Genomic DNA, 20,772 nt, shown 5'->3' with positions numbered 1-20,772 from the left:
AAAACTGCGTAAAAAACCGCTCAGAAAAACCGCGTAAAAAATCTGAGTGTAGATAAATACATGTGAAGAACAGTTTACTATTAAAAGAGTAGATAACCAATATCAAAATATTCAATAGAAGGTCTAGTATGAGATGTATACTGCCGTTCTACGCATAATTGTCCCATGTTGCTTTTTGGTCATTTTCACTTTTTTTAACCACACGGAAAACCGATTCATCACAATTTCAACTAAAAAATTAGTTGAGTTTTTGGTTTCGTCTAGTTAATATTTGGGCGAACTAAATTTTTGTTGAAAACAATAATCCAACGTTGTTGGTTTGAAGCTGTCAGTTTCAGTCTGGACATGAACGTTTCAGCCTAGCACAAAACTTAAAAAGCCTACCTGAGCTAAAGCTTGAAAAGCTTGTCTCAGCTTGTAACGCTTGTTTTAGTTCAAATACAATTGCATATGTCGTTACACTACCTTTTCAGCCAAGACACAAACGATTGGAATTCAACTAATCTCATTGTTGAATTAAACTGCTTCATCGTAAAATACAACATACGATATTTCAAACGTTTTGTTTCACCGACCGACGGATGAAGGTATGGAATTAAATTGTTGAAATACTCCGTATGCCAGTAATCCACACGTAAATATAATATAGAGTTATGTTTCTCATAATGTTATCTTTTTATAAACTGCACTCTTAAATGCGACGAAATAACCAAAGCTATTTAAGGATTGTTGGTAATTGATTGATGATTTCAATTTTAGATGAAAGGAATAATTTTTATTTCTTTTCTATTTAGTCAGCCAGCACTACAAAAAAACTTCATACTTATTCCAGATCTAGTTTGGAATCTCAAAAGATGAAAAATAATTATCGTATTGCATATTACATATTACATTTGTTAATAATTGAAATTTTACTATATAATCGACTAAATCCGAAATAGAATGATTTTGCAAACTTCGACAATACTTTCAACTTTCAGTATACATGTATTGAAAAAAATGTCAATCAAAATCATTCCTGTATTGAAATATTTTTAAAGAAAAACTAGGTAAAACCAAAATGAAGTCAGTTGAATTTCTGATTTTTGTGTACTGGTTCAGGTAGTTGCGTCCGCGCTAAAACAAGCTTTCCAAGCTGAGACAAGTACCTACCTGCATAACCGTTATGCCCAGCGTGTATGAATATACTGTCGCTACCTTGATGTATTCCAGTTAATATTTATTTATTTTCATCTTTGCGACAAGCGCATACAGATTACAACTTAAAATATAGAACTCAAACTTAATATTATTTAACAAAGGCGCACAAAACAAACAATATATAACGGTTAACTCTACGGAATAGTTTACAAAATTGGTAATTACATATCACATTTGTTTTAGCGTACATCGTTCGGACTCCACACTCCATATTGATCGTGAAATTCGCGAAAACAAATTCCCCGTGGCCAGGTTGATGGGCGTAGTGCGATTTGTTTTAGTTTAGCGTCTATTCCCACTTTGAACGAAATAAAAGGCATCAAAGTTTCTTCCTTCCAATCTGGCACTAACTTTTTCACTACTACTGCGGTAGGTCCAAGTGCGGCAGCAACCATATTGGAGATATCTGTTTCGCTCGTAGAATTTTTGACTCTTGTAAAGAATAACCAACATAAAGAAGGACTTGACATTGATGAGTGGCCATAGTTAGATCCATTTCCAGTGCCTTGCAGCAGTCTCGTCGAAGATAAAGGAGATGATTGAACGGAAAAAGAGTCCTCTCGTGTGCGTAGATCAGTGTGCGAGCGGGAAATTACAGCTACAGTTTGTTGAATATCTTCAATTTGCTTTTTTAATTTACAAACCTCTTCGAGCACTGCTGAATCTTCCGTCTGGGATTGTGCATGAAAAGCAATAGAAGGGGCACGAATAGGAATAATCGCAGCAGCGTCGGACAGCAGTTCACGCTTATCACGAAACGCTTGGATATGACAAACATCGCTCAAAATATCGGTACATGGTGTGCACATCCAGTGAATATTGCGATGCTTATTACAACTCGTCACTTCTGAGATACTTAACGCAACACATTCAGCATGGTATCGGTCTGAGCAGAAACCACCACACGCAATACTGTGCTCGACCGGTGTAATACATACGGCGCATTTTCTGCAAATCATCTCGGCGGCTTTGGTAGAGAGAAGTGGTTCGTTCCTATTGTCTATAATAGGCTAGTAGAGGCAAAGGTTGCAAATGATTCTTTTTTCGGTTTTACGCTGAAAAGATCTCTACAAAACAACTTCTTGCAACTGACAATTTAACAATATTTCCCGAATGACTTATGGCTTCACTTCGATCACTTAATATTAGCGCAAATTGCACAATTATGAAGGCACGGCGAAAAAACACATCAGTCTCGTACAGGAGTCGACTACACGCTGTGCATGTTGGCTACTTTGCTGTCATTTCGTATGATGTGCGTCTTGAATCAAAATCAATAATAATTTTCAATAACTATTATTTGAGAATCTCGCAAAATTAAGAGAAAATTTAGTTACGTTTTTCATTTTTCTGTTAAAATCAACTAATTAGGAAAACAAGAATTTGTTTTGTTATTATTTTCATCGAATGGTTTTCAGTGCAAACAGTCCTTTTTGATGTATATTTTCAGAAAACACATCCAAATCATAAAGTTTGTTCGAAGACTTCGTGAAAAAATACCAAGTCTGTTTGTCCCATATTCTACGCATAATTGTCCCACTAATGAAAATCCCAAAAAAGTGCGCAATAAAAAAATAATTACGTAGCGTTTAGTTAAGAAGTACATTACGCTAGATGTCGGGCACTGAAACAATTGATGGAAATATACAGGATCATTAAAAATGGCAGTGGCAATATTAATCACAGCAGTGAGAACCATCCTGTAAAGCTCTTCATTACTATCGTCGCTTGCATAACATGGCGAACGCATCTAGGATAATGAGCCTATTTTCGCAATGTTTCTATTATCACGCTACCCATTTGAAGCCGTTGGTTAGTGCAGCGTTTGCTATCTTTGTTCAACAAATTGGATCAAATGGTAGGGCGACAATTGGAGCACTCGATTGGAACTTTAGTTGCGATCAAACACTAGCATTTCATCGTTTTTAGGCCATTTGTGTTATTAGATTGGTTCTTAAGAACGAAGCAAGGTTGTGAATGGCAAATTAATGCACTCCATCGAGTGTAGGCAGAGTAATTAATGATCTTATGAGGTACCCTTCTAAATAGTGTAAAAATAGGTACTTTACCCTATGTCCAATTTTGATAGAGCAACAAATCTCCCGAGTAACAGAAAAACTCACGACATACACTTTGGTAAAAAAATGAGTTATGAGCATCATTTACATAGATCGTTATGGGACTGATATGCGTAGAACTTTCCGGTTTCCGCTCGATTTCTCGGCATAACAGTCCCACTTAACATTTTTCTTAAAAACTAACGTTAATTGAATCTCTATAATAAAAATTTGGACTGATTATAATGAAAACGATTGCCATGAACGCAATTTTGGACAATAAAGCTTTATTTGTTACACCGTATCCCTCCAGATGGCTAATACAATTTTCATCTTCAATCGCGTTTTTCTCAGTTGCCAGTTTTGCAACATGGGACAATTGGGCGTAGAACGGCAGTATAAAGGCTTGCCAATTCAAAAAAAAACAAGAAGCTATAAAACCTATAAACTATAAGTCTACAGAGCTGCTCTCAAGAAAAGAATATACTCTTACGGAGCATCAATTGACATAGGAAGTAATTAATAAATATGAGTTAGGGGTTAAAAAAAGAATTAACAAATTAAAGTTGTCAAAAAACAGCTCATGTTCCAAAGAATGGAAATAAAAAAGTAAATGGATTTCTCGAACCAGTGAAACATATTATCACAGGGACCATCCATAAATGACGTAGCATTATATGGGGGAGGGGGGAGTTTTGTATTTTATGATGATGTGTGACGACAGGGGGGGTATGGGGTCATGTCATGTCATGCTACGTAGCTTTTTAAAGGGGAATAGGGGATGACCTGGTGTCACGACAATCTTACCCGTTTCATCTAACTAACATCGTTTTTGATTTTTTTAAAAAAAAATTTACGGGGACAACGAGGGGGGTGAGGGTTACCGTCAAGCTACGTAATTATTAGGGGGGTATAGAGAATTTTGTGACGAAATACTACGATGGGGGAGGGGGGTGTTAAAAATCACTCAAAAACTGCTACGTCATTTATGGATCATCCCATATTGAAATCTATGTGGGAAACTCATTAAATCACTTCACCATTTGGCAGCATTAACGAGGAGTGTATTGCCAACAATTTGCTATATGATCTCAACCATGTTTTCACAACAATATCAGCTAATCTTACCATCAGAAGACGAATCTAGTTCCATATTGAGCGGATATTCGAAGAAACTGCGCAAATATTACGAATATGATATCTAGGATTAAATACAGTTCTTTTGATTTCAAGTTCAAACATTTTTCAGTTTGAATTTATCATTTAATAAGTTAAGTTGCTGCCTTGGGGATAAGCATTGTTTTAAAACCACTTTAGGCTTGAAGCAGTGATGCCATATTGAAATTTGTGCTTCGGTCAAGAATTTTTTTGTGCTTCGGTCAAGAATTTCTTATTATGATCACGAAAAAAATCGCGTGCAACAAATGATTGTATAGCTTTCCTCATTGGAGAAAAGTCAACAGATTTGAGTACCTCCGGCAGCAGTTTGCGATACGTGTGTGTGTATAAGCAAGTTTACCTTTCCGAAGATTGGAAAGAGGTACCCATTCAAACGGCGCGCCAAATCCGACTCCGCTTTAGCGTGGAATTTTAATATTGTTTACAGCCGGGCTGGAGCGGGGGCCAGCGATTTTCGACGGATATTCGCGTGAATTGGGTTGTATTTCGCTATCGAAATGTGCGGTGAGAGCAGCATTGTTGAAATATTTCCATGCCATTTCACTATTTCGATTTTCGAACAGAGCGTAGTTAACGAGCTTCATTAAAATGACCCAAATCTCGATTCGTAAAATTTACTTCCAAGCAACAAACGAGACCATCCGAGAACCCTTCAAAATATACTTTCTCATCCATTTAGCATTTTTTTTTGCTCCGCCGTTTTGCGATGGATGAGAAAAACAAACAAATAACGACTGGGGGACCAACTAAGAAAATGTTGACCAGCCATGTTTGAGAACCCACACTCCACCCCGGGGATGGAAACTCGTAACACTTGTTCGGAGCGTTCAGCTTCTTTAGTTCCAATCAGGTTGGACAAATTTATTCGTCTCGATTTGTGCATAAATATAGAATCATTCGAATCATTCGTTCACCACCTACACAAATTCTTCACCTCTTAGGTTCTGTTTGCCTGGTATACGTCGCTGCTGCTGTTGCTGGTGTGAAGCTTTCCAGGCAAATTTTCGATCGTTCGGGGTTCTTAACGAACGGCATAGTTCTTATCGCAAGCCGACACATGCTCGCCGATTGATAAGGGCGGATTAGTGATAAGGTGGTGCTGGCAACGCCAAAAAGGGTGCCGTTCACTTATCTTGAACACTGGAGCTCGTGACAACACTCATTTGCCACACCTTATACGCCGTTCTAAAGCCTGACTGTTTTTGACCAGAGTCATCGGTGACTATTCCAATTCTGGTCAAAATTTAATTTCTACGGTTATTGATGACTTCACCGGTCCGGGTGCCCGTCTGTTTCCGAGAAGAATGCTGATTAAGCAAATACTTGAGCTGTCTGCAAGCTTGCTTTAAACTCCGAATGAACATACGGGGGCCGTTGTCAGTTGTGATTAATAATCGGAGGACTTCTGCAAAAACGGAAAAAAAACTACGCAAGCACCAATGCGGAAGAATCGTGACTTGGATAATAATCTCCTTCGGAGTGGCGCCACCGGCATCCCCATCGAAAACACGTAGTATCTTTATCTGTCATCCGTTTCCCCGATTGTTGTCATCTTCTATTCCGGACTGTCGGTCGTTCCGGTTGGTGGGGGTTAAGGATGGAGGGAAAATATATAATGGTGCCACAATTTTACAACCGAGAAACCACATTAATAACACAAAAGGATGAGTCGCGTGGCACTGAAGATTTTCTGTATATTGCAGATCACACGATTTCAGCTGGGTAGTACTGCGACGTAGCAAAAGCATACGTACACAGTATTGGCATATCAGGTTGTCAAAACTGAATTAACTTGCTACTCTGATTCTTTTTACTATGAGACTAGTCAATACTGAATACTGCTACTGAGAGATTCCTACAATATCAGATTATTACTTGCCGAAGTTACTATGACACACAAATTTAAAGTCAAAATTATTAGGGAAAACATGATAACAATTTTTACATATGAATAAATGTTACAGTGTCCCCTGAAAAAGGCCACAACCAATGGCCGAAACGTCGGCCAATATTCAAAAGTCCTTCTTATTTTTAGGCTCTAAAATCCGGGAATCGAGACCTTGTTAAATGGGTTTCGTAATACTAGTGGTGAAGCACACAAAAAAAAACAGTTTTTTCGAGTAATTTTGTCACAAGATGGCGGCTGTACAATATTTTCCCCTCCCCTAGGTTGATAGGTTTGGCGGTATTGCAAACATCATCATATTTCACTCATCAGTGATAAAGTGACCTTTGACAGGCAATAGCTTTAAGATGGTTATTGCATTACACCTCGATAGTGGTGCATCGAGCAGATCGAGAAGGCTTACGGGCCTTCTTAATGTTTGTATTTTTTACGCCATCCCAAACTAACGATCAACTAGAACTGGCGTATATGATAGAATACTGGGTAATTTATTACTTCGCGTGCAATTTTTTTACCTTCCTAGCATTTGCTGGTTACTTTTTTCCGGTGTCCAATCCGTGCATTCGGTTCGATTCATTCTGAACAATCGGGTTGGATAAATTAAGGAACGTTTAATTTACCGACGCACGTGGAACATCTATTCCCGGTCAGCTTAGCACGATAAAATTCTAACAGAATGTAATTATCGTTAATGGTAAATAAATATCATTTGCTGGTATTTAGACGAGTTCAAGTAGTTTGACTGGATGTTACGTGTGCTCTTTTCTTCTACTTAATTAATCTGTTTTTGTTGTGTTTCTATTGGTTTGGCTTTTCTACTACTCATTTATACCAAAAATAATATCGGCCAATTTACACTACTAATTAATCTCTGCATGTTTTTTCTTCATTTGACATGTTATTTTTCCTTTCATTACTATATCCTAAATTAGATTCATACTAACACTCACAATCTCTCTCAATCCAAACATACAAACGCTCGTGGCTCTTGCGATAACACATACCTCGTCACAAACACGAGCATTCGATTACTTCCACACATACGTACGCTCGCGACCTCGCCAACATTAAAACACTCTAGCAATTAAGTGTACGTTTAAGTACTTATAAGGTCACAAACGCGGTCTCCAATATTAACCCACCGTTCGCGCGATCATTAATCGGATGTCCCTATCCTCGCAGCCTACTCATGCCTTCAGTTGGACCAATAATATCACAATAATGTCACTCATATCCACTAGACAACACGTTCCATGGCGACATGACCGAGAAATGTAGTGATATGGGGAGAAGCTCTTCTAAAAGGTGTCCCACATCAAACTGCATCGTGGGAAAAACGCTGTCGAAATTAACCCATTTGGTATTTTTTATTGAAAAGTTGGGTAGAAATAGTATTGAATGTATTGTTTATACTGTATTTAGGTCAATGTCAATTTTTCAAAAATTGGAAAAAAATGTTCGTCTCATCAGGACGTCGGAAAACAACTCGGAATCGTGCAGTTGTGTGATTAAACGTTACTACCAAAGTCAGTATCAAAGGGAAGGTGAAATGCAGTCAGAATGGATATTAAGTATCACATGAATTTAAGCGGAATCCCAATGCATCGGTCAGGGCTGTAGCCAAAAAGTTGAATCTATCCAAGTTTCTCGTCCAGAGAGCCAAGGACCAGGAGGGACTGCTTATGTGCAAAGTGCAGAAGGCTCCAAATGGTTAAGAACGGCAAAATACCGTGGAAAAGTCACGGGCGTCGAAACTGTTCACCCAGATGCTGACGAAGCCGTTGTCTCATTGTTTCATCCTGAATGATGAGGACTTACATCAAGACGAACTTTCGGCAGCTTCGGGGGCTACTGTTCTTCACCGCCCAGCACAAGTTTGATGTTCCGGAGGAAGTAAGTAAACAGAAACTTTCAAAGTTTGCCAATAAATACAGGGTGTGGCAAGCGATCTGCTGATATGGTAGATGAAGTGCGCCGTTTGTGACCAGAGGGACTGTAAACGGGGAGATTTACCTCAAGAAGTGTCTACAGAAGCGTCTGCTTCCTCTGTTGAAGCAACACGAGGACCCTACGATCTTCTGGCCGGATCTAGCTTCCTGCCACTATTCAAATGTTTTTCTGGAGTGGTGCGAACATGAACCCTCCCAATGCATCGGAACTAAGACACATCGAAAAATACTGGGCAATTATGAAGCAAACACTAGGGAAGCATTCCAAGGAGATCAAATCTAAAGAAGACATGAAGAAAAGGTAGGTTTCCGTACAGAAGAAGCTGCAGCTAGATGTTGTACAGAACCTAATGGATGGAGTTAAGCGTAAGGTGCAAGCGTACGGTTAAGGTATTAAAGTTGAATGAAATTAATATGCCAAAAGCTTACTAATAGGTTATATTTTATTGTCTGGAAGTTTGAAAAGGATAGGTCCACAAGGTAATTTACTACAGCGTTGATTCCGTGATGTAATTTGATGTGGGACACCCTTTAGTATCTGAACCGTGCCTCGAAAATACACGCAAACATGCGAAAGGCGACACGGTTATAAAATCCAATTTATGCACTCAAATTTACATTCATGATAGCATATGCGACATACTCGTTAACATACAAACGCTTGAGCCCTTCGCCATTATCCACGAACACCAACACACCCGATCTCGCAAACAGGATAACCCCGATGACTACGTGAACGTTTTGGCACAGGCGGTCTCAAGCATCAATGTACCGTTCACGCGATCATGGATCGGTCACGTCCGGATGTCCCTACTCTTGGCCGTAGCAGCCTAGGTGCTTGTCATCTGAACCATATACTGAAAATTATTTTTTTCCTTTTTCTTGTTTTTTTTTCTTTGCTCATATGACACTATTTCACGCTTTTCTAAACTTTCTTCCTTCAACTTCTTACTCTTCCTTGAGTACTATGCCTGTTAATATTGAAAAATATTTGACACCTTCCAGTCCCTTGCTAATTAAATGTCGTTACAACATAAAAAAACACTGAAAATTAAGTATCTGATTTACGCACGATCATCCAAGAATACACGGGAATATGCGAATGGACACACGGTTAGAAAATCGAATTAAAGCACACTAATTACATACACGCTAACACACGTCACATACAAACGCCAACGCGATTGAACACGTTGATTTAGAAAACGCTCAAGCCCTTCGCGACCATACACAAAGCCGAACATGCAATCGCGGTCATCTACGTACAGCTACGCCCAAGATTTCGCAAACACCCCAATTATTTAGTAAACGCTATAGCACGTATGATCAGATTAACGCGGTTACAAGCACACATAAATAAACGCTGATTCCCACGCGATCGTAAAGTCCCAACGCCCGCGTATCACCATCAGAATCCCAGCACGTGGTTTTAAGCAGTATTTTAGTGAATGACATTTCCCGTCTCGTCTGCTATTGTAGTGAGTGATTCCGGCGAGTAGCCCTTCCGAGAACCCAGCTCTAGAGCTCAAGTAGGATAATTCTCGAAAAAAATGGCGACTGTACAACATTTTCCGGCAGGTGCGTAGGGTAAGTGGCCGAAAATCTATCTTCCGCAATTTTCGACCCAGAGCTTAAAACTAGTTTTATCGAATCCTTGGCACGATAGCAAGCGATTTTTTCGATATTTTGATTTTTCACATTTTTGACTTTCTCATACAGAAAAGTTACGCAATCACTCTAAAAATCGTCAACCTAATCCCGGCCAAGGGCCAAAATTTTTTTTCACCTATATAGGCTTAGGTAGGAGTATGCAATGAGGAGTTGCTACTTTAAAAATAGAACTAGTTTAAAATTTCTTAACAAGTTGAGAATTTTCGGCAGGGTCGGGACCCCCCGGATCTTCCTCCATAATCCGCCGCTGGTTTCACGCGATGTTTCAGTGTCGACACATGATATCTCAAGATCTTAGCTGTCGATCCATTGTATGTATGTGCAAATCGTACTGAATATGTAATATACATTTCCATCATTGTATTGAACATAACCAGCCATGGAATCGTAGTTTGGACAAATGAGAAAGGCACAATAGCACCACCAAAATTGTCAAATTGACAGCGCAATCAGCAAGTTCTCAGTATTTCAGGCTCAACTCGCTAATTGCGCTGTCAATTTGACAATTTGAATTTCTGAATTTTCAGCAAAGTGAATCTGTCAAGTAGACCCTTAAAGGCGCAAACATTTTTTTTTATTTTCTGAAAATTGTTTAACAGCTATAATACGTTACTATGATAATTTTAAGCCAGTTTTCGCAATGTTGTTTCACACCAACATTACGCGTTTAAGGGTTAAATTAAAATCGCTTAACTTTTAACATATTAGATTGCTGAAACTTTCAGCTGATGAAAATTCGGCAAAATTTGGCTGAAAACGGCAACCAAATTTTGGTGTGTAGGTTCTTTTTTCGGTATTCGTTTGTCCCTGGGCAGCAGCTACGGTTGTTTGTGATTGAGTTGATGATGATGAAGACTTTTTGTTAAATTTGCTTGCAGTTGATGCTGTTTTGTTCTAGGTTTTAAGTGCAGTATTTTCTTCAGTGTGTCTCCTGTTATTTCACTGATACGTAGAAATCTGTTCTTCATATGTGCACCTCATAATTTAAGAATTGGTAACGTCTTCTAATTCGAATTGAAAGTTCAGATAAGAAGGAATAAGTTACGTCACTCGCATTCTCACGGCACACAAACGCCACTTTTCCATGTTTCAAAATTAACAGATTCCGCCTCTCTGTATTTTGGCATGATGATTGTAATGAACTTACCGGAAATACGCGGAGAGAGATCATGTAGACGACCATCAGTTTTGTCCAGGTCTATGTAAACACGTATTTTGAATTAAGCATTATAACGAGACAACATGCGGTTGTTAGGCTTAATAGAGCATTACATATATGTTGAAATTGGATGATGCTAGCTGCCGAGAGAGTAAGCTACCTTTGCATCATCAATAAATGTTCCATTTCGCGAACACTAGGGTGGATCGGCAAGATGTAAAACAGACAACTGCTGTTTTGTGGTCAAAATATTGGGGCTAAACTTCACTTACTGTCCACACTGGCTGGGGACGACTGTTTTCAGGTCTAATTACTTGGGTTTTAACCTGACCCGTTTATTAAGAGTGTGTATTAGTAACATTTAATTTTTACATTGGTATGACAGGTTTTGGTTCTTTTTGCTGCCGTTGGAATCTACAACGAATGTCTTGGTGTGAGCCGCGGGAAACCTTTCCAGCACTCCTAGGGATGTGCAGAGAGGTTGGCTGAGTTAGTTACGGAATTACGGCCACGATGGTTGTGGAAGATGCTCTGGGATGGTAGAGAGGGGAGGGGCGTTGCGGGAGCTTCTCGCTTCTTGTATTTGTATTTCCCCGTGGTGTCGGACCTTGGGCGGTCTTTCCAGTGTCGCAACGGCATGGTAATGGGGTTACCGTCTGGGTGTCGAGCAGTGTAGTTACTTTCGAATAGGGCTATGTGCGACCTCTCCAACTCCGGAGTGGTGTAACCGAGGGCCTATTGATAGTGCTTGTTGTCGATCGCTGGGATATTGTTCTGGGAGCTGCAATGGTAATTGGATGCTCCAGCTCGTGTAGGACCGCGGGGAGCCTCTCCCCAGCTCCAGAGAGTGTGACAGAGGGCTCACGTTGGTTTGTTGGTGTTGGTTTATATACGGTCGAACAGGCTGGCGTCTTTCAGAAATAGGAGGGTTACCTCCTACCGGACCGGGTTGTTGGCTAGTATGCCCCGTATAATGCCCATAAAAGCATAAGATTCCCATATTGAAAAAAAACAGCAAGCCGAGAAAAACGCTGTTCAAGATTTGCATTCTTATTGAGCCTTATGGATAGGACAACCATGTTTTGGAATTTTTTCGATATTTTCTAAACAAACCTGGTCTTTCTTAGTTGTGCATTGTTATTCGGTGGTAGTACAGAATACAATCCAACAGATAACTCATTTTCGACAAAAATCCATATGGGACTCTTATGCTATTATGGGTAGTACAGATCCCGCCAAACCCTATTACTGCCGATGGTCCTCGAGCTCCTGACAGTTCCTCGACTGAGAGGCTAATGTTGCAGGATTTTCATCCATCCTGGAATGCTGGAGATGGCGTGTGCGTAGGTCACCCTGGTTTGCTCCACCCGGAGTCTGGAGAGTATCTTTTGCTCCTTCTGATTGTCTCGGTCTGTCCAACTGTCGGTTGATCCTTTAACTGTTTGTGTGTTGCCTCGAGATTTCTACCAGTGGTGTGGGCATAAGTGATGCAGATTGGTGTTGAAGTCCTTGTAGATGTCGGTAGCTGGGGTCTCGTTTGGGAGTCGGGTTCGGGATCGCCTGCTATGTAGGGCTAGATGGTCGGTATCCATGTTTCCTTCAATGCTGTTGTGTTAGCCCCACTCCGTAGAGCATCTAGCAGATCTACCGCAATCAGCAGTACAGTGGAACACAAACCTTGGCGACCTGCAACGGATAATCAACCATCGCGCACCCATCTGGGTGGTTATTTCGGACACGCACATCAGAAAGGAAACGCATTCGTCCTCATCCGGGTTGCCATATTCACAGATTTTTCTGCATCGTCACAGATGACAGATTTGGCATTTTTATGTATTATTTCATAGATTTTTGGTCATATTCTGATTTTCCACATCTTTTTGGAAATTCCACACAGATTTTGGGAGATTTTTTTCTGTTTTAGGCATCACAGATCGTAAAACAATTTTTTGACGACAGCAAATTTTCAATGTGACGTCCTTGGTCATCATGACTCAACTCTTGCAGCGGGGCCAATTTATGCCAACCAGTTAGGCTCAGACCAGGCCCAAAAACAGGTTTCTCCTTACTGACTTGATCGATGTAGCCTGAAGACTCAGATACTTTCTTAAATGCATTGTTGCTTCGATATACATACTCCAGGAAGTTAGTAACATCCGGAACAGGCAATGTACATCATACTTCAGATCTTCAGATTACTTGCCTATCACAATTTTCAGCAAACGTACTTCCTCTTCAACGTGCGAAAAAGACGCTGGATTTTTGGTCGAGTCGGTTTGATCCCCTTTGAACAGAATTTGTCACGATAAATGAAGTCTGGGCCAGGAAGCCATTCTAGCATACTGCAAAACTTGGACCACTTCGTAGCCAAATCGGCCACGTTCAGCTGCTACGGAATCCAATGCCACAACTCATGCAGTCGGGACTATTCTCCTTGATTTGCATAAAGCGAGCATCAAAGTATGCCGTCAGTTTTTGATTTGTCTTCAACCAACTCAACAAGCAGATCTTCGAATCGCTCCAGAAAAAAATCTGCTTGACTTCTATCGTCAGCTCTGATTGCAGCACACGCATCATTTGGCTGGTCTGGTCGTGTTGCCATCATAATATACGTAAACAAACACATCAGCTCTTGGCAATAGCGAACGTTTCAGCAGACACACATCATTCGATTTCTATTGAACTTGGGTTTTGGGAAACATCCAAGGTTCACCGTCTCAGTTGCGGTTCCGTGCGAGAATTCCCTACATCTGGTCACCCTCCAATTTGCGTGTATTCGCTATTTCCAAAACGGTCCGAATGATGGTTAATAGTCACCAAGCGAATCCTGTAACGGATAGGTGTCATCAGAATAGGTCTTTACTGTAAATACCTACTTGCCCAGAACGTTAATTGAAGACATCCAGGTCTGATTACTGCCCAACGAATGAAGGTCGACATCGATAGTGTGGTACCACTTCATTACATATGGATGATTAGTAATGTACTTATAATTCATTGGAACCTGAGAATTGTCTACAGTAGTGTTAACGCCAAAAAAGTAAATTAATTCTCGGGACCAACCAACGCCCACTTGTCCTCCGAGCTGCTTCATGGTGGGATCAAAACCTCTACCTACCACTTGTTGGTGAAAGAGCTGACGAATCTGTTATGTCTTCGTATCTATCATCTTCCCACTCTTGCCCCGACACGTCACTTTGTGGGCCAGCAGCCGTAGTGTTTTCTGGAGCAACTTCCACTTGATCAACAAGGTCATTTTTGTCGGAATGCCAGATTCATGATGACTCCGAGATTCTTCAGCATTTACTCAGGTTTGACTCCATTCTGTTTAGACCGCATCACGTACTGAAACTGTCCAGAGTACTCTGAAGGAATTCGGCGTCGCTTGTATCCCGTATCCGTCGAAAAATATTCATGTCGTCGACGAAATAATGGCGAAGTTGTTGTAATGTGATATTGACGTCCTTAAAATTTAGGAGGAATGTTAGTGGGTCGAGGTGACTTCCTTGCGGGTTGCCGCATGTAGCGAGGAATGGTTGAGGTAGACAGTCCTTAATGCTGATTTGGAGTTTGCCTTCCATCGTGGCAGGAACGAAACATGGTTGATTTTGTCGAAAGTCGCGGATAAATCCAAGTATTTAGCGTTGGTTTGCAATCCGTTGGCGTTAGAATAACCAGCTCAAATAATCTTGATACGACTCTTGCGCACGAAACCTCCAATAATTATTGATGTGAAAACTGGAAGTGGGCTGCTTTCTAACAGGAAGAAAATACTTCAGTACTGAGAGATAGTTTGAAGCCTCGTCGAAGTGGTTCAAGAAACTGAATCCAGGGTATACCATCTGAAATCGGCGAACTAGATGCCTTCAGCTTGCAATTTGCTGTGGCAATAGCGCTATTCTCAATGAAAATTTGGTTCATGGTTCGTCTTACTTTGTATTCCTGGTTGAGTTCAAAGTGATGGCTTCGTAATGCTGTTTTGATTCAGCAGCGAGCCAGTAGAACAGTCGTAGTCTGGATTTTCAAAATTGTAGACGAGAGAGCATGTGATGTCGTGAACCGTCATCATTGATTACTCATGCTTTTATACTTTGGAGAACAGCGATGAGCACACCACCGCCAGACATCTCATGACTGTTGAGGATGTTACTGTCACAGCTGGTAGGCATCAAACTCTGAACCAAATACTGGGCGAAACAACGTACGACTGTCAAATCACGTCTTGGTCAAGCCGATGATATCATAACAGCGGCCCGTAGTCGCGAGCACATAGCTGTCTCTACTCTACTGGAGAACGGATCAGGCTCGAATGAAGCGGCGGCGCAACCTTGGACGCTGATCTCTACAAAAGTCCAAAAGTTACACGCCGAACTTGTCCGTTTTTGGTCTGGACTACCACGTCTTCGTGGCCAGCAGCTTCTTGGGAGGTTGCAGCCCACGATCATCAGCAAATCGCTTTCCTGAATCGGTTTGACGTATTGAAACCATTTCGTTCTGCACGTCAGAGTATAGGCAGGTACTCGGTCACCCTGCTTTTTCTGGGAACGGTCAGCGTATAGCTTAGTTCCATCTGTGGATCCTAACCGAAAGTGATTTGGCGTTTGGGGGGACTCGTCATCATTTTCTCGGGTTGTGTCAGTGAGCGGTCTTGTGTTCAGGATCATCTCAAACACCATTTGTGTAGATCGCAGAGTTTCATCCGACGGAGAGCACAGTAGGTCGAAAGTCTAGCAGTTGTTGCCACTTGGTACCTTTATCCGCTACATTCGTTTTAGTTGGTAACCATCTTCACTCATTCACTTGTGCTGTATCTAGAAGCTCGCTGACCCTGGCAGCGGCGTCGATGGTCAAATTGTAACCAGCATACCAAAAAAGGGAGTCGGTCTAGAAAAAGGAGAAGGCCTATTTGCATTCGATTGTGAGATGCCAATACACTCGGCAAGACGAGCTCCAACTACGGCAGCCTGCAGCTCAAGATGAGAAATGAAAATAATCTTCAGAGGAGCTACGCATGTTTTAGATCCAATCATCACACATTCCACATTTCCTTCCTAAAGTAGGCTACAGCAGCCATCCCCTTTTCACTGGTATCACAGAAAATGTGCAATCCCGTATCCCGTCCACATCCGGAACGATAGATTTCCTGCGGCAGGTTAGTAAGGAAGTTATCGATGGTTCCCATAGGATCATATATTGCCGACAATGTTCTAAGAACTTCACCTTTTGTGGGCATCCTGGCGCCGGAAAGTAGCTCCTAATCGTACAACGGCGATCATTTGAACATGAACGTGTCAGTTGTGGTATCCTACCACATTCCAAAAAACTTTTTCGGTCGTAATCTCCGCGCAGAGGGTTATGTTCTTTTCCGTGGTACTGATCTCCTGCAGGTTCTTGATAACTGAACAAGATTCGACAGCAAATAGCACATCTCAAACCTCCCTGAGAGTGAATAGATCGTACTTCGCTGGCTTTACAGCTTCCTCTTCAGTCTCAACACTTACCAACAACATGTCGTCGACGTAGTGCTCATACTTTTTGCACTTGACCGCTCGAATCTTCCAGTGTTTCGGTTCTTCAAGTTGTGAGCACAGTCCGGAGAGTATGCCGATTCGAATGTTGTAACTGCAATCGCATGCACTTCGGATTCATCCTCCGGGTTACAACAGAAGCATCTGGACTCTGTGCTTGGAAGACCATTTCCAGAATGTCTCCCACTACGGTAACGCAAAACTTCTACAGAACTGCAAGCAGTGACACCAGCCGATCGGGTCCCGTTAGGAGTTCAGTTAGACGCCGTTGACTTTTGCAGCTGCGTCGAATACGATTCGTAGGGTATCCGGTTTGTTCAGGTTGGTTACTGGGACGATTGGCGGATATCAGTCGTTAGAATGTTTCTCCGCTTTTTTCCACATCCGACAGCCACCGAATGTAGCACTTTTTTGTCTCGTAATCGAGCATTTTTCCTTGCATCGCCGCAGCTGATTCGGTTTCCTGTTTCATCCGCTTCTGTAGACAAGATAGGCGCCCGGTAGCTATTTATTCCATGTCTCTCTGATTTCTAGGTGTTGAGAGATAGCATCATGATTATGATCACTGCTACAACCAATTTCGCGAGCCAAAGTCTCCGAATGCCGAAAGAGTGACTATGTTAAGTCCCTGTCTACGGTACGCCGAATTCAATCTTATAGATGGCGGCAATCTCTCCGTCAGTTCATGGAGTAGAACCACGTTGCACATATACTCGTCCAGATTTGAAGGTCTAATTATCAGGCAGAAGTTTTGAACTGCAACTCCGAAATTGATCAGCATGTACAGTTTATCGGCCTTCGCTGGTGGCAGCTCCCTGATCTTATTTACCAGCGAATGGATGATGATTTCTGGTCTTCCAAAAAAAAGTCTTCTCAGCGTCGCGCTAACACCCGGTAAGTTGGCAGGATGCAACAGACGACGACTGGTGTCAAAGCTAATCAAGTAAAACCTGTAAAAGTTCAAAGGACAAAAATATTTACAAGAATTGCAAAGAAACGCGACTCATGAATATTTCCTTACGGAATTTCCTCTGTTTGTGATTCACAAAATTGATTGATACAAAATTACCACGAACAAACGCGTGAACTAGTCTTTTTTTCGTCCTTCCTTTAACCCGCATTCTAACACTCAACCCTTTTTCGCTTGACTCCAGAGCTGAGTCAGGTTCTAATACGTCAGATAATGACACCAGTTAGAACTAGAACCCGCTTCAAGCAAGAAACACCCAAGAAACTAAGATTGAAAATTTCCAACCACACTCCAATCAAACGAATCAATCCAGCAGAAGCTCGATTCAAGACACGTAGCAATGGTTAACCCCTACATCCGAGGATGACCCTACCGCGACCCAACGGTATCGGAGAACAATGAATGAAATGCACACCTGTGAACCAACTCGTGCACCACTAGCCACCCTACCGGAGTAAAGTAACAAGCAAACGGAAGCGCGCAGCAGACGACGACAATCGCCACAGAACCGTGACGACAAAAAATATCGATCTCAGGTTCCCTTTTTCTTGTTCAATGACGACGAACAAAGACCTTCATAGGTTTTTTTTCCCGTTGCATTTGCAACAGTTCAAAATACCTAGTGCTGACAATTTTTTTATCCAAACCCACAAAAACACCAACACTTGTCATTCCGTTCTGAGACGTTCCCCGGCGAAGGACAAGTTTCGCCGTGCGTCACGATCTGGCAGATGAAACGCCAAAGCTAGTCTAATTCCCCACCGCGGAACAGCCCAGCTCCACCATTCCATTCCAACCGGACTCTGGTACCACCACCCGCAGCAGGTTGGTATCGTATATCTACGTAAACAACTGTGCGATCGTACCTGATAATACGAGTCCGCCATTTTGAGATTGTAGTTCCGCTCCGCGTTCCTCTCTGCACTCTGCCGCTGGGTCGAGCGCTGTGCTGTTGCGGTTGACCTGCGAATTCCTTCACCACTTTCTCACACACACGAATCGGAAAATTCCTTCGCACCTCCTTTAGACCGTCGAAGGAAAAAGGATCCTCACTTTTTTCTGTTGAACAAACAACCGAATACACTTTTATATTCGTAATCGCACAATGTTGTCACTTTACTGCAGCTGGCTCAAAAAATCACACAATCGTAGCAGGCCAGACAATAAATAAAATACACACAACACAACGGAACGGCGCAAAGAATGAATAACCTGCTCAAAACTGATTGGACATGATCGCCTACACGCCGGAATTCACGAGTCCTTCACCGTCGGCGAAAAAAAAACACACAATCTATCCTGTTCACGCAATAAATTAACAGAATTTTCCTTGGTCCAATTTCTGCTGCTTCGTGTCGAGATGGTGAAGATCGCGGACATGGAACGGAATTTCTTGAACTTCCTCCTCGCTTTCCCTCACTTCCAACCACACCTCAGCGTACACACCCCTTTCGGTCTATATAGTAAACGTGTCTGCAGCAACTATCACTACCACTAGCCCCCACACCACAAAAGTACCAACACACTGCTGTAGCACTTACTGGGGGTACGGCCAACCAAAAGAAGAGAAACCTGATCGTACACGATAATCGTCACTTTTTTGCACCCGAATCAGACCGACGTTCGGTCTGGGAGCTGTCTCACGCACGTACCGTGAATGGAATTAGCGACAATCAAACCGGACCAATCAGCCGAAACTGCACTTGCACCAAGCTCTGGGAACCGATTCTGAACAGAGACAGAGGCTCTTGTTTGTTGTAACAACGCGAAACACTGTTCATTCACTTCCACACCACCGATGATGAGTAGAAAAACTGACGGTCGGTCTCCTCCGCGGGGCGAATGTGTTGCGTTGCTGCTTGCTTGTGGGTTTGACTCACATTCCGTTTCGTTCGTTCGTTCGTACGTTTGTATTGTATGGGAATATCTATAGCTAGTGTGCGTTCGATGGCTACCGTGTATCGCGGGTTGTGTAACGCATACACCTTTGAGAATAAACAAAAACAAAAAGTTATGCGCAATTTTGACATTTTTGGCTGACGACGGAACAGCTGTCATCGTGCGATGTCAAATATGAACGTCACAAGCGAGGAGATGGAATCTGCAGTGAAAGCAATAAAGGTGCGGAAGTTGTAGAGGTTGGCACATTACAACCGTGATAAAAGGTTTTTTTTAAATTCGATTCTCGCTTCCAATTTTTCTGGAGCTAAAACAGTAAATCGCTTCTGTTCACTTCAATTTGCTATTAGAAGAAAAAAAATGTAATCAATGTTTCCAGTTCCTGGAATCAAACCTTAATGTGGTTATTAACTAAAGAAAAAAAACAGTTAATTTTTTTTAAGCCCATCCCAGCAAACGATAAGGCGGCTAGGCGGGTTGAACTAGATGCTTGCGACCGCCCAGTTAAACTCATTCCGGAACCGGTTCGGATTTCTTAAGGGAGTCATTATGGATTCCAAATCAAATGCAACAACCGATTCCGACTTAGAATCTGTTGTTGCATTTGATTTGGAATCCATACTGACTCCATTCAGGATTCCGAATCAAATTCCGAATGGTTTGACCGGGCGGTAGGCTATTCAGCTTTTTACTACAGACACTTTATACACAGACTAGCGAAGTGTCAAAAATTGCAGCCAAACAAGCATGAGGGTTTTGAGAGGGGAAGTACAAGAGAAAGCCAATGTAAAGCTTATGGGAGCTTCCGTGATGCCAGTTTACATTCATGGTTGCTAGTTTTACTGTTTTCTCTCCGCTAGTCTGTTATATAAAGTGTCTGTACTTTTACGTGCCATAATGACGGTCTAAATTGTTCAGTTCGTAATACGTTTATTGGCCCTTTTTTGGCAATAATCGTTTACGCCAACTTGACAGCAACGCCCAGTTGATGGTGTCGGGCGTTCATTGAATAAACATCAAACGCATTGGACTAACGTAAGATGGCTTAATCTCACTGGGCGGTTCACGTAAACGATTATTGTCAAAAAAGGGCCATTAAACGTGAACAATTTAGACCACCATTATGGCACGTAAAAAGTTGGATTAAAGCTTTGTTCTTATTTACCCGCCGTAACTTGCCCGTTTGCTGTAAAAGTAGTGTGGGATATGATGATTTTGGCGCAAACACCGTGCCAAACAATCACTGTTTTGATA

At 41.7% G+C, this 20,772-nt stretch overlaps 1 protein-coding gene across 1 annotated transcript in view; it reads right to left on the bottom strand.

Annotated features, from left to right (window-relative positions):
* LOC131691917 (serine/threonine-protein kinase N) overlaps positions 1-19,477 on the bottom strand; it is a 272,404-nt gene extending 252,927 nt beyond the window's left edge. Inside the window, exon 1 of the mRNA XM_058978672.1 lies at positions 18,486-19,477. Coding sequence (XP_058834655.1) covers positions 18,486-18,506 — 21 coding nt within the window. The 5' untranslated portion in view covers positions 18,507-19,477. The remainder of the gene's footprint in view (positions 1-18,485) is intronic.
* Positions 19,478-20,772: the final 1,295 nt, after the last annotated feature.

Source organism: Topomyia yanbarensis, chromosome 3, assembly GCF_030247195.1.
Source record: "Topomyia yanbarensis strain Yona2022 chromosome 3, ASM3024719v1, whole genome shotgun sequence".
NCBI lineage: Eukaryota > Metazoa > Arthropoda > Insecta > Diptera > Culicidae > Topomyia > Topomyia yanbarensis.
Note: the sequence above shows the minus strand (reverse complement) of the source record. Positions and strands in the feature narration are given on the sequence as shown.